Below are 17,134 nucleotides of genomic sequence, written 5' to 3'. Positions count from 1 at the left end.
TGTGCTGTGCCAGGTCACCAGTGCAGTGCTGTCACTGTCACCCCTGGAGGGAAGGTCCCCATCTCAGAGAGCCTTGGGTGCAAAGTTTGCACTCAGTGCTGCCACAGAGCCTGGATGACTCAGCTCTCCCACCCTGGGGATCTCAGCAGCTGGGGTGAGGCTGTGCTCTTTGAGGAAATCCCTAATGATCCAGAACTAGGGCAGTGCTAAGCCATGGATTTCACCCTCTTGGGACTCACAGTGTGCTGCTCTTGCAGCTGACATCCCAAATCTGAGTCACCATTTTATTTCTCACAGTCACATTTACAGCTTCAGTCTTTATTCCTGGCATAGCTAAAATTCCTGTTGAGTCCAGTGTCAAGCACTGAGGACCACAGAAAAACATTCTCCCTTGCAATGGGAATTGCATTTTGGTGACAGAGCACTGTTTCAGATTTGTGGGAAACTTCTCATTATTTGTAAGGTCATATTAGCATACTTATTTATTGAAAGTCTTCTGCTCCTGCCAGTGCATGCACTTTTTTTGTTTGTATCTTCCTGCCTCCCTAGTGATAAGTGGGTTCCTTTCCCTCCCCAGGCTTGGCCACCAAAATAGTATTTGCAGACTTTTGCCTCTGTGATGCACAGTCATAGGCTGGCTGTCAGAGCAGTGCTCATGAGGTGATGTAACTATAGATATGAGTAAAATCAGGGGAAAACTTATCATATGCATTGCAGCAGAATTAAGTGTAAACTGCATTAGTGTTCTGGAAACTCAGGGTTGAAATGATACTCTGGGAAATGAGAGATGATCAGCTGTGATTACTTTGTAAGGGAACTGAGGAATATCTTGGATCTTTGACTAAAAATTTTTTTTGCTAATAATTTGTATCTTCTGCTGTTACGATTTTTTAAAATTCTAGGAATTAAATTTACATATGGTTTCCAAAAAAACTCTTGAGTCTTTTCCAAAATGAAAAAATTGAACAACATAAAGTGTGAAAGATCTTTTTGCAGCATTACGGTTAATATTGAGATGTTGTATTAAAATACTGAGCTATGAGAAGCAATGTTATCAATTTTCACATTTCCCCAGAAGGGTTTTCAGCAACTTTGAATATTCCATCAACCTGGCATATTAAAGAGTGCAGAATTTACCTGTTAAAATGCACAGAGCATTCATAGTTGCCTCATAGCAGCCTGCTGTTGCTGTTGCTTTGCAGAAGAATAAGCAACCATTTAGAGATGATGTTTTCTCTACCAGGAGGGCACTTCACAGCAGATTTCTGCTCTACCTTTTGGAAGTGATCTGAAGGAAAATCAAATCTGTATCATACTGAAAGAGGCTTTGGCCATACATGATACAATTTTTTTTAGAATTATGTTCAGCACTGTACCATATTTATATCTTTTTGGAGTCTTGTTTTTGATGGAAAATTACCAGAATTTGTGCTGAGTATCTGAGCAATATTTCTTGTAACTCAATATAAAATAATAGTTTGAGCAAAGTACCAAATACTTTGTACTTCAAAGCCAATAAAGATGAGTGATCCATTTCCAAATTCCTTTTATTCATACAGCAGATTGATTTACATAAACTAACAAAACAATATTACACTTAAAGTTGATCTGTAACAGTAATAAAAATGTTGCTGCATCCCAAAGCTGCAGAAACATCAGTTCCAATCTACAGTGATCACTTACTAAGGATAAATGGTGCCTATGGGATTTTTGGCAAACCCAGCATTTTTCTCCCATAATTCTAGGCTGTCTTAAATTCTGAATCAGAAATCCACCCATTTTCAGTAGAAAGTGTGAATGTTTGCTTAACTTTAAGCTTCTAGGAACACTTCAAGTGGGGCTAAATATTTATGTATTTGAGAGCTTTCCTTAACACAGATTTTTTAATCTCCATTTTAAGCTCAGGCAGGGCAAAATGAAATTTTACCTCTGTCATTTGAGAGAAAAAGGACCTGACTGACTGGACTGCAGTTATACTGTTCACCCCAGTAATGAGAATTTGCCATTGCTGAGCATTTTTTCCCTTTCCACTGCCAGGGAGGAATGCCAGGGGAGAATGACACCTGTGTTACTCAAACACAGCACAGGGCACCTTGCTTTAAGACACTTAACTTTTCTATTGAAATCCTCCCTGTTCTTTTGTTTGGCTGTTTAGCTCCTGACACTGCCAAAACATGTTTATTCCACATGCTGTGAATCACCTTTGCAAACAGACAGAGATCAGCATTTGAATCTAACATTCAGCATTTCAGCTTCAGAATGGGATTTTCAAAGCTTTGAGTACAATTCATATATCCCTTCACTATTAGGGCTGGTTAAGGCAGTTCTGAGGTCTTATTCTAAATGTCAAATAGGTATACAAAAAATAGCAGGTATTACATCAGATTTCCTTCTACTTACTCTTGGGTTTTCTTTTGAAGCACAAAACTTTGAATAGTCTGTTAGTAAATGAGTTAAACTCTTGGAGTAGACTTCTAAGCAGTGAAAATTGAAAATACAAGAAATAGTGCTGAAGAACTGTAGAAATCATGAGCATTTTTTTTCAAATCAATACTGCAAGCTCCTGGTTGTCAATGCTAAAATTCCAATGTACACTAACACATCGATTACATTTTCTTATAGAAATCAGTGAATTGTGTGAATGTTGCAGTATGCAAAAGGATTCAGCTAGAAAGAGCAGGAAAAGAAACCAATAATATTTTAACCCTGCTATATAGAAATAGAAGGGATTATTAATTTTGCAAAGGAAAACTAGAGGGTACATGCTGTAACAATATCCCTTATTTTAATGAAATTGATAGCATATAGTTTATATTTTCCCTCAAAAAAAAAAAAAAGTATTTTTTTCAGGAGCACTGCAGCTACTCCAGTAAGGATCCAATTCAAATTCTGTCTAAATATAAAGGAGCTGTATAATATGGGAAACCTTTATTCTATTACTATTCAGAGCCATGCATGGAAGAACATAGAAGGTTCAAAGGTTTCATTGTAATAGCTACTAAAATGCTTGAATTAAAGAAAATAAAGGGAAAACCAAGGACCTCCATGAATAACCTGGACACAAAGCCCATCTGTGCTTAGTTACAGGAGAAGTAAATAGAGAGGTTTACGTTTGCAAGGCTGTGATCCCAGTAACGTGACCAAGACCACTGGCACTAATAACCAGGGCTTGTACACATCAAAATGTCATTGTTTTGTAACCCATCAGAGAACACTGAGGCAAATACATCAGTGCTGGTTTCTGAGCTCTCCCATATATCCTGTCTTGCCTTCTATGTGCTATCCTCTCCTTCTTTTCCCCCCACAGAATTTTCCCACAAGCTCCAGACAAACATTAGGTTTTAACTGTGAAAAATGCCAGCTGCAAAAATACAGAGTAAACAATTGCTGGAAAAGCTTCATCCAAATTTCTCTCTTAACAGGACTTTCTTTATCTTCCTCACAAGGACCCACACTTGAAAAGGCTTTTTCATTCTCATCTTCCAGCCTGGGTATCAGATGGATTTCTGCCTTTCTGTTTGCATGCTATTTAAATCGTGATTATTACCTTCTGTGTGTTTAGGGGTTGAGCAAAATCATGATCCATACAAATAGCAGTGCCACTCTATCATTGTTAGTGCCACTGTCACCTGCTGTGTGCAGTGTTTTGGGTGAGAGTGCTCAGCGCTCCACCTGCATGCTTTAAGCTCTGCATCATTTGGTGTCCATCACCAGGGTCTCGTTTGGTGGTGAGGGAGCCTTTGATTCTGGATCATGGGCTGGTTTGCACTTTATGAGTGGCCCAGAAAAGCAGCCTGTGCAGGGAATGTTCCCACATGAACTTAGTGCTACTTCATGCTCTGCTCTCCAGGACACACTTTATGCCAGTACTCATAAAGATGGGCTTTTGGTTCTTACCACAGTTCCTGTATGTGGTGGCTTTTTGTGGCTCTTTCTCTTTTCCAGACTGATCTCCTTGTTTTGATGCCTCCTTTGGGCCCTGCAGCATGGAGGGGATTTGGACTAGAAAACATTTCATTGATAGCATTATCTTTTTGTACCACCAAGAAGATGTTATTATTCTAACTATTTCAAATCCTACAAAACTTTGTAGCATTTCTTCTCACTGGCTAAATAATTTCTATTAGGAAAAGGAAAATGTAAGTCTTTTCAGCTGCTTCCTCTTGAGGGATGTAAGATATCCGCAAATTTTGCTAACACGTTCCAGAACAGCCAGCTGTTACTATCCACCTGCAGCCATAATATTGATTGAAAAGAATATAGAACCTAAACATGGATAGCTTCTGTAATTATGCAGAATGAGTTTAATACATGATGCTACTTCAAATGTCATCTGGCAGTGGCTGCAATGTGGCATGGAATCTATTAGGAAATAATTTAGCTGGTTGAGAATGTCTCAGAGAAAGACTATGCACTGTATTCTTGTATTACTGATTGCTGAAAATATTCATGGGTATGGAGAAAGGCAATGACAAGACCAACAGGGCTCAGGCACCTGTCAGTTATCAAATAAAAAGTTGCTCACACATTCCTGCAGCTCTGCAATTTCCCAGCAATGGTTCTTTTGCCAAAGCCTGCATATATATTAAGAGATAGAAAATAATAAAAGTATTGTGTTTTATTCCCCCCAAGCTAATTAAATAAAGATGCCTTTGTTATTTTTGCAAAAATTTTGACCTTTTGCTACAAAGAATGGAAAAAATGGCAAGAAGGTTTCAGCTTCAAACCTATTTTAAATAACTCTGTAGCCTGGTTATATGCCATGTCAGGACTTGTGCTATTTTCTTTTTGATGAATCAACACAATCCAATATATGTCTTGTGACACATTTGCAATTCTATTGGAGATTTTGGCCCAAGGGAGCAAGGAACAGGAGTCAGTCTAATTACACAACTGCTGGCTTTCCAAATGGACATTTCTGAGTTTTCAATTGGAAGTGTCAGATTATTGATGTTCAGATGAAAAGTTAAAACAGAAAGCTGACTTATGATTGCAAGAGAACAATATTGCTGTTCTGTTCATTGAAAAAGTTGCTGTTTTTCAGAGAAAAGTTGAGTTGGGATAACTTGGAGTGACTTTTGCTCTCATAATTTTCAAGTCCAGCAGGTCACACAGAGAAGCCAGGTTAGTGGTCAGTCCACAGCATGACATTAAACAGGGAGTAGCAATTCCTCTGTAAATACTTTTGGAAGCTTTCTGCTGGAAAAGGGTCTTCTCCACAGTTTCCCCTCCATGGAACTTAATGAGGTAAATGTGAAATTCCAAATGGAAAGGAGCACTGGCCTCCACAGATCTTACCCCTCTTGTGGGTCCATGCCTAAGTATATTAGTTTGAGGGCAAAGAAAGGATAGAAAGAACATATAACTAGGAAAATGCCTAGACTAGTCATTATTTTTTAAAATATTTTTTGGCATTGACACACTGTTAAACCCCATTACCTGAAAAACACTCACACAGCTTAAGGGTGCTGGGCTAGCATCAAACCCAAGAAAATCTCCCACAAACAGATAAATAGCACAATAAATGCTAAACTAACTTAATAGTTGGCAAAGCATCGTATCAGAGGTCTTGCTGTATTAAAATCCTTGGGGTCTCATTTTAATGTTGCTCTTTGCAACATCTCAGACTTCAGCATTCCTTGCTTTCAAGTAGCTAAGTGAAGATCTCTACCAAGGGAAAAACACCAATAATTCACAATCTGTTATACATTTGCTGCGTCACTTTCCTAAAATTTCATTGTGCTTTAAAGACTCGACAGTTTCCACTGTTAACAAGACACAGGTGCAGCTGATGAGAGAGGCTGGAGGAGCTCTCAGTGGTCCCCAGCATCCTCCCCCCTCTGAAAGTGAGAATTCATGTTCCCCTCCTGAGCATCAGCAGGTTTTGAAAGCTCCTTAGCTGAAGAGAAAAAGGCTAAATGCTGTCAATATTAAAAACTTTTCCATTCGAAAGGACAAATGTTCCTACAAAGGGAAAAGAAAAGCATGGGTTATTTTAAAATGTTAGCAGTAATGAATGATTTAAATTTGAAAAGGTCAGAAAAACGCTATTTGTACATTCTCATTGGGGATTTTGCACAGACCTGACTGTTATATTACTTGTTTTCTTCAGCATTGATAACAGTTGCAGGTGACACTTTTTTTCTTTCCATTTGGAAGTCCCTCCAGTGTAATTTTTTTTTGTACTGTTTGTATAAGGTGCTTTGTCAGAAAAGATCCTAAGGACCTTCTGACTCAAATACCAAAATGCAACACTTTTTTTGGTGAGCAGGCAGCAATCCCATGTTGCCACTTTCTCACATTCATAAATGGTGTCTCAAAATCTCACATGTCATGGGGTTGGTTCATTTTTCTTTCTTTGTGTTTTTTTGGTTTTTTTTTTTCTTTTTCTCCTTCTGAAGTAGACCTGCCCTTTAAAGAGATGAAAACACACATCTTTATTTATTTTTATTTTTTTTTTAAAGAAGGAAAGGAGAAAGGAAAGGATAACCAAGATTCTTGCCAAGGCAAGAACTCAACTCAAAAAAAGATGCAGGTTTCAGAAATTCACAAAACACTGTAATATCTAAAGAATCTATAGGAGAGGAAAGCAAGATATCAAGCAGGGTAAGCAAGGCAGAGCCCCATGGTATCCAATTTTGGATCTTTAATGTTCATTCAAAGCACAAAACCTCAGAACTTAATTTCAGCTGAAAATCTTAGTAGTAATACTTAGTGCCCAGTTCTTTTATTTTGGCTGGCTAAATGAAGAAATTGTTCATGACTGACTTCAAACAATTGGTCCCCAGGTACTTTGATAGCTCATACTGGTAGCATTAAGCATTATTCACTGAATTGAAATTATTATTCTATTATTATTAAATATATTCTATAATTTAAAATATTTAATATATGTATGTTACATCAATATTAAGAAGGCCTGACACTTCCTACTGCAAACCCTATTTTCAGTTAGTTAAAACTTCTCATACTTGTAATGATTTGACACAAAATTTTCCCTGCCAGGTGTCTGCCTCAGGCAGAATTTTGTGGTGTTCTATGGTGTGTTTGTTTTTATTTTTTTCCCTTTTAATGTCAGCCAGAGCTGCACAGTTATTTCTGTGAGCAGCAGGCCAGGGAAAACCATGCAAAATAAAACTGGGAGACTTTTTGAAGGGACCTAAGAGTGTCCTTATCCTGGGGGAAGGCACTTGACCTTTGTCAGAGGTGTGACTTTCTTTTGGAAAGCTGCTGGGAGCTGGGTGAGCTCTGTGCTCCCTCCAGCCTGTTGGAATATGATGCTCAATACAACCATCCACTCTCAGTGCCTGCAGCTCCAAACCAAAACCACCCTGCTGTCTGCCTGCCCCCAGATACAGCAACTCCTTCCAGCTCCAGTCAGGAAAACTGCTGGCAAGAAGAAAAAAATGTGACATATTTCATCCACCTTTCCTCCTTTTGTTTATGGTTCATCATCTTGCTTGTGTTAAACACACTGAGTATCCCTTAACACCTGTTTGTGCTTTTAATTCCTGAAGTAAGTCAGCAATGGACTGTAAGGAAAACAGGACATAATCATTAAATTTTAGGGCTAAAGGAAGTACCAAGCTTTTCCTTTGTTTTCTGTTAAAATGGTTTCATCAGCAAGATACCTTGAAATTCAAACTTAATGCCCATGTTATGGAAAGAGGTCCTCCTCCTTCTTCTCCCAGTGGGCAGAACTTGCCTGCCTTGTCTCATGTTCTCTATGAGTTTTGTCTCAGATTTGGCAGCCCAAGCACAGAGCCCAGGACTGCAGCATTTGTCTCTCCTCGTGCTGTGAGGCCACAACACATCCTGGTGCATCCCCAAGAACATGGTTTGACTCTGTGCTGTCCTGAGAGGCTTTTCTGCACCACACCTCTTCCACCTACCCAGAAACTGCAGATCTGTTTGTCAAAATAATGCAATAGATTTAAGATTTTATTTTAAATCTGATGTGAAAGCACAGAATTATAATCTCAGTATCAGTTTGAATATTGCTTCTTTTAGTAGTATTCATGCACTCCCAACAAGTATTTTTATTGCCAAAATTCCCACCATTTTTCTCTGTATTGATGCTCTGGAGACCAGAAAAATTTCTACGAAATTTTAGGTACATTTAATCTAGTTTTATTTTCTTAACTTGACCTTTCTTAAATTCTTGAACACTCATTTTAGAGTATCTCAATTATATTGCTTATAAGATGACAATCTTGTACATCTCTATAACTTATATAATCATTCAGAATAGTGTTAATTTTCTTGGAAAAAAGTGTTTTAATGTGCACAGTTTGTTTCTAGTTCTTTTATTCTCTATGCTGCATAACGGGTGCGTTAAAGGATAGAAGTTTAGATAGACTAAAAATTAGATTTGTTCAGCAAAACTTTGATTGCTGTATCACAGCCTTTTATGATGGCATTCAGTTCAAAGCTGTTTGCATACCTTATTGAGCAAGCTGGATATTTTTCCAGTGTGTATCCTGCAGTCATTACATTTTCGCACACTTCACTGCCTGAGCTGCGCGGACTATTTTAACTATCACCAGGAATACTTGACGGGGTTCAGCTGCTCATTTGAGTGCCTTGGTTTGTGTGCTTCATCACTTCAGTGGTGTGTGCAGATGAAGTCCTGTTCTGTGCTGCTGGATTGTAGGTTCTGCCAGCCTAGCTGGGTGCCACGCTGGGGCAGTGCACGCGTTGCTCGCTGCTGGCTCCGCGGCCAGCGGCAGTGCTCGGAACGCTATCATCTGCACTGTCTTGTTAAATGAGCTGCATATTTTTGTTTTTATATACATTGCTTACCCAGTTGTGTACATTTGCCCAACTCATTATACAAAATAAGCTTGATTGGAATAAGAACATTCTCTACCAGCTGTCTGCTCTGAGTCAGTATGTAACAAAATTAGCAACTTTCCCTTTCCAACAGTGACATGATTGCATCCAAAGTTTAAGGCAATTGGTTTGGAGATCTTGTTTGTTTCATTCACTCCATGCAAACATCAAGATTAACAAACCAATTTGTTGCAACTTAATTTGTTTTCAAAAATATGAAGAGAGTTAAGTAATAGAGGAAAATCTGAGCATTCTAATAGAGAGGAATACTTGCATGTAGAGCATAAAGAATGTAGAGACTTAAACACCATTCTCTAGATTGAAGTCATCCATGGTAAACATAAGAAGATGGAGAACTAGAGACCTCCCAAGGTGGATATTTCATCAGATAAGCAATATCCTAAATACTTCAAATTACAAACATAACATTCTGTAAATTAAGTGCATTCTTTTATCCAGAGTTATAAAAATAAATTAATTTCATGACCATGAAAAAAATCTCAAAATACATGAAAACTCTTGTGTGGGGATATGTAGTTTCTTCACAACCTTTGGTGCAAAATCAAATTACCACCTTTAAGAAAGTGATTTTCTCAACTTGCTAGTTTTTCATGTCAGTTCTAGTCAAACCTACAGGTTATTTTTAGATTTTGCTTTTACTGATTTGCAGAATTTGCAACATGGCAGTATGTGTTCCCACCCATTCAGAAAATCTTCAGCACTACCTTACCTCTGAAAAACTTGCTTAATTTTTCTTGAGTACAGAGCTTCTTAGGGCTATGCAGCTTCCCTGGCTTCCTCCCTGCCCCATATGAAAGGATAAATGTGCCTGGTTCCTGTCTGTGTCCCACTGCTGATTCCTTTCACTTTAATCTTATCACTCCCTGTTGCCTGAGCAGACTGCCTGGAAAGTCCAGATTTGTTTTTGGAAAGTTTTACCTATGAAAGCTTAATTGATCTTATTGTTTTAGTCAAAAATTGTTTGATTTTAAATAGTGATCAATCAGTTCTTAAGCTTCTCATGCACCATTATGAAAGGTGCTAATATTACAATAGTTTATTCTAAAAGAAAAGTGTGAATATAATTTTTAGTGGTTTGTCTTCACTTCTACCTTTAAAAAACAAATGTAAAGAGACATCTAGAAACTGAATGTACCACTATATTATGGACTGTTTTATAAAAACTAATTTAGACTTCATATTTTATTTTGTTGCAGTACATCCATGCTGGGTATCAAAAGAGTACAACAAATGAGGGACACTGCATTTACCATCTGAAAAGTCAGTGTACTCCATGAGATGAGCTAGATTCAATTTAGACTTTCTTAACAGACACAGAATAAGTAATTTTGTATGAAATGACTTGAAGCAAACAGATGGCAAAAAGAAAGGTTTTGTCGCTGTTTTCTCTTGTCTTCCCCCTGCATTAATTTGCTTTTAGTATCAGTCCATTACCCTTAAAGATCTAAATTTTGCTCTTCCCTTGACCTGTTAAATATCACCTACAGCTTTCCCAAAGTTTTAGTTTAAAATAATATCAGATTTAGAATCTTTTCTCTTTATCTATCACACTCAAACAACTGATGACTACATGCAATTTCTGTTTAGGTATTGAAAGGGCTGTCAAGGATTGGAACTATCTGATCAGGGAAGTCATTGCTTTCTCCAGAGGGATGGAGATGTGGTGCTCAGGGACATGAGCTGTGGATTTGGCAGTGCTGGATTAATGGTTGGGCTTGATCTTGGAAGCCTTTTCCAGCTTCAGCAATTCTGTGTTTCTATCCTCTAATTCTGTGAAGATTTTCACAAGGAATGCTACCCCATCTCCCAGCTTTCCATCCATCTCTGTAATGTTAACTGCAGCACACTGGACTTGCTCTGCTTATTTTTTTTTTTTTTTGTCTGGCTAGGGTTCCTACTGAAAAATCAGCATGCTAAATTAAAAACATATATTTCAGATATATCAATGCAGTGTAAAACAACAGGGACATTTTAAATAGTTAGAACAGACAGGATATCCATTATCTGAAGTCTATGGAGAATAGCAATTCATAATGTACATATCTATTTCATATATTATCTGTGTAAATTTTTATGCATCTGGTATAGACAACACATGTTGAAGCTCTTTTAGAATTTATACCTGATCTCTTTTCTTTTTCTTTTTTTTCCCTCTAGAGAGTAATTTTCAATGTTGTCAACTTCAGCAAAACAAAAAGCCTCTACAGAGATGGGATGGCTCCAATGGTGAAATCCACAAGCCGACCAAAATGGTGAGTTATTCTCTAAGAGTTAATGAGATATCAGTGTTTGACTTGGCACTTGTACCAAAGACCCCATGGCTGAGGAGCATGGGAGTATGAGAACCTTGATACAGCAGTGTTGTGAGGGCAGGTTCTCTTTGGAGCAGCTGAGCAGTGTGAACTCTGGAGGCCCCTTGCAGTGCCTTGTTTCAAGTGGCATGACTGAAGAGATGTCCATTTGAGCAAACTGAGCAGTCAGGGCTTGGGGAAAATTGTTTTTCAGTGACTGTCCTGCTCTTAGGACAGTAATTGTACCATTTTTGGCCTGCATTAATCTCCAAAAAAAGCCCTGCAAATATTATGGGAGATGGACTGGGGTTGGTCTGGTTTTGAAAAGCTGCTTGGAATTGTTCTGCCTGTTTTGGGGTGGCTGGATTTGGTGGAGGAATGTGAGTTCTGCCACGAGTTGATCTCAAGTGAATGAGCAGTGCCTGGTGTAAGACAGAGGGAGACCAAACAACCTCATCATCAGCTACAGAAAATGTACAAAATGGGAAGTCATGTGCATATTAAACATGTGAATACCCATATAGATTGTACATTTTCTCAAAGCAAATGTAATGAAACATCTACTGTGAATAATAATATGTAAATCTAGTGAGTCTGAATGCATGCAAGACTCCCAAGAATTGTATGATTTGCCTTTGCCAAGAGATTTGTTTGAATATGGATTGTGAGGTTAGGCCAGAGGTGTACAGTAAGTTATTCTTGTCAGCCTTCACAGCTGCTACTTTTTATTGGTTAATTGGTAATACATTTGATCAAGCTGGACATTATCTGGGATTCATAAATATATCTCTCTTAAATGCTTCAACTCTCACAAATTTTTCACTCACAAAATGGAAATGGTGGTCATAAGATTGTTCTCATTATGTGGCTTCCTCTTCTTATTTCCAACAGAATGGATATTTGTTTTTTTGTCTAGATGAGAAGGTCGTGGACAAAAGAACTGTCTCACAGTACAGTTAGTGCATTGAGTCAATTCCAGCTCAATAGGAACATGGAATAACATTTAAAATTAATTAAAAGAATCCATTAGTGTTTTTGTAGCAAAAGTCATGTTAATTGTGTTTACTATTTAACTTCAGAAAAATCTTTTGGGGCATTTCAGGGCCAAATTTATCAAGCCTATTTTAATCATCTTTCAAAACCTTTTCCTTCTCTCGCTGGGGTCTGGTATTTGCAGCTAAGTGTATTGTGTTTTAAGTTTATCTATAAATCAGATATTGCTTTCATACAAATTTTATGCCTTACTTTGGTTTCAAATTAAAGTGTAAATCTTACAAAACAATGCAAAATGGACTTATTTTTTTAGAACGTAGAGGCTCCTTCACTATTTTTAAAACAGATTTCTCTTCCATTTCCCCAGAGATCTATTTATTTTTGTGTTTTATATTTTTAGAGGATGTGTTTTGCTCCCATGAAAGCAAGGAATGAATAACATTGCCTGAAGCCAGGCACAGTGTAGGCAGCAGGTGCTGAGCAGCTTCCTTTTACAGGGCTACTACCACACTTTAATCCCGTTTCAAAAATTCAAGATGTAATTTTTTTTTTCTTTAAAAAGATGATTATTCTATTAAGATATTTTTATTTTTTTCTAATAGTCTGCATATGAAAACATCTTGCTCTGCTTTGAAGGTGCACATTAATTCATACTCTTATCAGGGACCTTAGTGATATTGGGGTCTACTCAGTATAATTTTCTGTCTTGATGTTAATAGGATTTATGCATGTGTTTTCCAAGTGGGAAAACATATATATTATTTTTGGATATATGAGCTCTATCAGGGCTGTCTTCCATTTGGATTATGCCTTTCACAGTTACCTCTGTATCTGTTTCCATGGCATTCTAGTGCAACCTGTAAACAGAATTTTCTCTTTCTCTGTTTGCTGAAATAGGATTTACCAGTACTTGCAGCTGCTATTGCAGCACACAGGTGGTTGTGGTCCTTGAGCACGAGCAGGGCAATATCCAGCTGCATTGATTGGATGCTGTTTGATGTTTTGTATGTATTAGTCTTGTAAGCAATACTGGATCATTCCCTGCTGCAAAAGTGCTGAGCTTTACATGAGGGGAGGAAGGTGTGGAAGGAAATTATTGAAACTCTCCACCTCATATTAGGGTTTATGTCAGCATAGCTGTTTAGTGGACACAATGTAGTTAAATTAGAAAATTATATATTAATTACAAAAAGAAGAAACACTAAAGGTTTTAAAATCCAGTTAAAAGGAAGATTGCCAGTAGCCATGGGCTACAAACACTCTGTGGCTCAGGCTTCACCTCTGAACTCTTCTGTATGACATATTTGAGGAATTAATCATTGTTGTGCCTGCCTGTGGAGGCATTTGTTCCATACTGAAAATCACCCAACTTCCTCTGGCCACACTGACAGGCACAACTCTGTGTCACACATAACTATTCCACTCCCTGTTTAGATACTCAAATTTGAATTTTAGATAATAAAGTGCCTGTTTTCCTTTTTTCATTTGAGAGATATAGGTACATTATCTCTCTTAATAACAGATGTTCAAGCCTGAGTTATGGCTTTTTGATTTAAATGAGAAACTTCCTACTGTATTCAGGCTAGAATTTGACCGTATTGCTCACAAACCCCTGCATATCAAAAGTAGATTGGCCTCCAGAGACTGTGAATTTTAATATTTGTTTTGAATGTGGTTATGCAAACATGGCTCCGAGCTTTGCAACACTTTGTGAGTTTGATTCTTGACTCTGGAACAAATTGCTGCCAAGTGCTCTTGAAGTAGAGAGTGTATCAAACAGAGATCAACGTTTTTGACCTGTATTCTCTTGCCCTGTGGGGTAAGATCTTTAAATGCAGACAGCATCAAGGTTCAGCTCAGTGTTACTGATGTAAATGGAGTATATCACTGTCATCAAAGCACTCTATGTGGACACAGATGTTCTGGTGTTGACATATTCTTCTCTTTTGAAGTAAGGCCAAACATTTCCAGTAATGAGCTACTGGAAAAGAGGAAGCAGTAGGGATATCCTTGACAGATAAGGAAAAATATAGGTTTCACTGTAAAGAAAATGATTTCTTTAAAAAAAAATTTAAAAGCCTGAAAAAAAATGCTGATTAAAATGATATATATGTTTTCCCCATACATGGTCATTGACACTAATTAATAAGGGATTGTATCAGTTGTATCAAATTTCACTGCATTGAAGCACAGCTCACATATAGAAATACAGCAATGTGTCACACCTTGGGACATCACTTGCTTTTCATAGCAGACTGGACAAGATGAAACTCAAGATTTTATTATAAACCAAGGAAATGGGCCGTGTCACTTTAACATTTTGCTTAAAATTAACTGGTTTTTTATCTGTACTACACCAAGATTATAGAGAATTGGAGAGGATTTTAAAATAAGAAGTTATTATATAAAAAAATTTAATATAAAACCTCAGTATCACAGAGACCTGTTCTGTTTTGCCTGTGTCTGTTTTTCCTATTTAGTGGGGGTGAAGAATTTGAAGGGAGAGGGATTTAAGGAAATTGAATTTTGGCTGTTTTTGTGGACTTTATACTGTAATCCTATTTTTCTTTGCCGCTTGATTTAAGCAAAAAATTTTTTTGTTGCAGTTTCTTAACCATGATTTCACACTAAGAGCTCTGTCTTTGTAAGTAAAGGTAATAAAGGCTGCCATGTGGGCATAGCAGTGGAAGACCATATAACTACATATACTGTACTATTATATTGATTGCACAAAGTTTTGCAAGTTTCTCAAAGTTAAATAGAAGAGTGAGTTGTTCGAGAGGCAGCAGATTTTCCAAATGATGAAGTGAGCAAATATTCCCTTTGGGCAGAGAACAGCTATAACTCTTGATTATTCAGTGTGAGCATTGCCTCATTGGGGACATTAGTTTTTCAAATTGTGCTAATCTTTTAAAAGTAACAACTGGCCACTCATCACCTTAGGTATTTCAGCAAGATCATGTGCAAAACTCTAATTAGTATTTATAGAACAGCAGCTCCTCCCAGTAGAATAGTAGCAGTAGCTGGCAAATATCTGGTTGACACCTGTTAAGTCTTCAGACATCCATTGTATTTTATTCTGCATTTCAAATGAGCAGAGAGCAGTAGGTGAAGTCCCCATAATTAAGGGATAAAGGATAATAAATAACATGGCTCTTGAGTGGATGAACACAAGGTTAAAGGCTGTTCTGGAGTTCTGATGCTGTATTTCAGGAACTGTTTGTTTGTGAGTAATAAGGCTAGCTAAAATATTATTGAGCCCTTAGCATACAGAAGATTTATGTCTACATCTAAATGTGTTTTGTTTATAATGTCAGATTTCAAACTGCTTCTTGGCAAAGCAGTTGCTTTCTTCCCTGTCTTTTATCTCAGTCAGCATTGATGGCTTTTAACTGGGTAGCTCCCTTCCCCAGCAAGCACTCTGCTGCTACCTCTGCTGCTACAACATCTACTGCTAAATGCTCACAACACATTGCTTCTGAAGTGCTTTTCTTTTCCAGCAAACCTGGAAGCACAGAAAAACTTCTGGGTAATTAATTCAAATTTGAATCTGTATGTATCTTGGTAAATATTGTCATGATGAGGAATTTTGGTAGACATCAAGAAAAGCAATCTAAGTTTTATGAACAATACTCCCATATGTTCCATTCATCAGAAGGGGACAAGTCTGAGAAAATCTGAATTTTGAGTAGCTTTGAGTGTTGCTTCTTGCCAAGTTTCTTTAACATTTGTGTCTACAATGCAGTGTTACAATCACTACCATGTCTACCAGGCTGCATTATACATTCTGAGACTTTCAGCAGCATTTTTAGTATGTATTTATATATCTTTAGCCATAAGATAAGCTGTTTGTGAAATGAGCTGTCATTTGTGGTGAAACACTTTGAGAATAAAGCACTAAATATATATATAGCTTGCTAATCTGAAAGACTAAAATTGCTTACTATAAAATACATAGCAGGCTGGGGCTAGTGATAACATCACCTGAATTTAGGTAAAGAAGTGTTATCATTACCTGATTCCTTCCTTGGCCTATTTTACAACTTTGGCTACTCTTGGAGGTTTGTTCTTTTGCCAACTTTATACTGTCATGTGTGCTTGCTCCTGCTTTCCTGAGGGATGTGCTGAGGATGCTTTTGGAGGTTCAGGAATGTGTCCCGTGGCACAGGTGGGTGTTGGTGCAGTCCTTGCCAGGAGCAGCTCCAGCTCCTCAGAGCTGCCCCCTCCCTCATCCTGGAGCAGCTCTGCACAGGAGCACCAGGCTGGGAGTGGGCCCAGGGTAAAACCAAACTTTCCAGGGAGAAAAAGAGGAGTTTGTCTTGGACTGGGTCATTGCAGAGATCCAAAATCAGCTGTAGAGCTCCAACCACAGGAGCAGTAATGGAGCTGGGAATAAGGGAGGGAGGGTAGCAGCTCCCACAAATGCCTTGAGGATTGTCTGTGGAACCACAGCTCCATTTCAACAACTTGCAGCATTTTATTTGGAGAAAAGAGAGAGAAAGGCGTTTTCGTATTGACCTCTTGAAATCCCACGTTGAGTGAAAAGCAGTTTTGTCTTGGTCTTAGTGCAGCTCTTTGGAAGAAAATAAGATCTTTTTAGACAGGTTTCAGGTTGGCATGTATATTAAAGTGAAGTAACTGCCAGACCCTGGGTAAATTAATGTTTGTGAGAATCTTGCAAAATAACAAAAGAAACAGTTCTAACCAATCTACAAACCTATAAAAGGAACACAGTCTCTTCCTCTTTCCCAGCTCAGCAAAGGTGATAATTCCTGAAGTATAGAGGAGGTTCCATATCACTGTTATTGACAAAAGCTTTTGTGGAAATAGAGGAGAGATTATATTCTGCTGAAACAATGTGTGAGTCAGATCCCAAAATGAATATGTTTATTGTGTAGATTAAATGGGATTTGTTTGTGTCATTGTGTCAAGTAACGTTCTATTGGAGAGATACTTCACTGGAAATGTAAGATGGAATTATGTTGTAGAAAACTAAT

At 37.8% G+C, this 17,134-nt stretch overlaps 1 protein-coding gene across 1 annotated transcript in view; it reads left to right on the top strand.

Moving 5' to 3' along the window:
* Positions 1–17,134, top strand: part of LOC306806119 (BEN domain-containing protein 5) — a 549,457-nt gene that overhangs the window by 201,873 nt on the left and 330,450 nt on the right. The window contains exon 4 of the mRNA XM_079314569.1: positions 11,011–11,105. Coding sequence (XP_079170695.1) covers positions 11,011–11,105 — 95 coding nt within the window. The remainder of the gene's footprint in view (positions 1–11,010; positions 11,106–17,134) is intronic.

This window comes from Erithacus rubecula (genome assembly GCF_903797595.1).
Source record: "Erithacus rubecula genome assembly, chromosome: 10".
In the NCBI taxonomy this organism is placed as follows: Eukaryota; Metazoa; Chordata; class Aves; order Passeriformes; family Muscicapidae; genus Erithacus; species Erithacus rubecula.
Note: the sequence above shows the minus strand (reverse complement) of the source record. Positions and strands in the feature narration are given on the sequence as shown.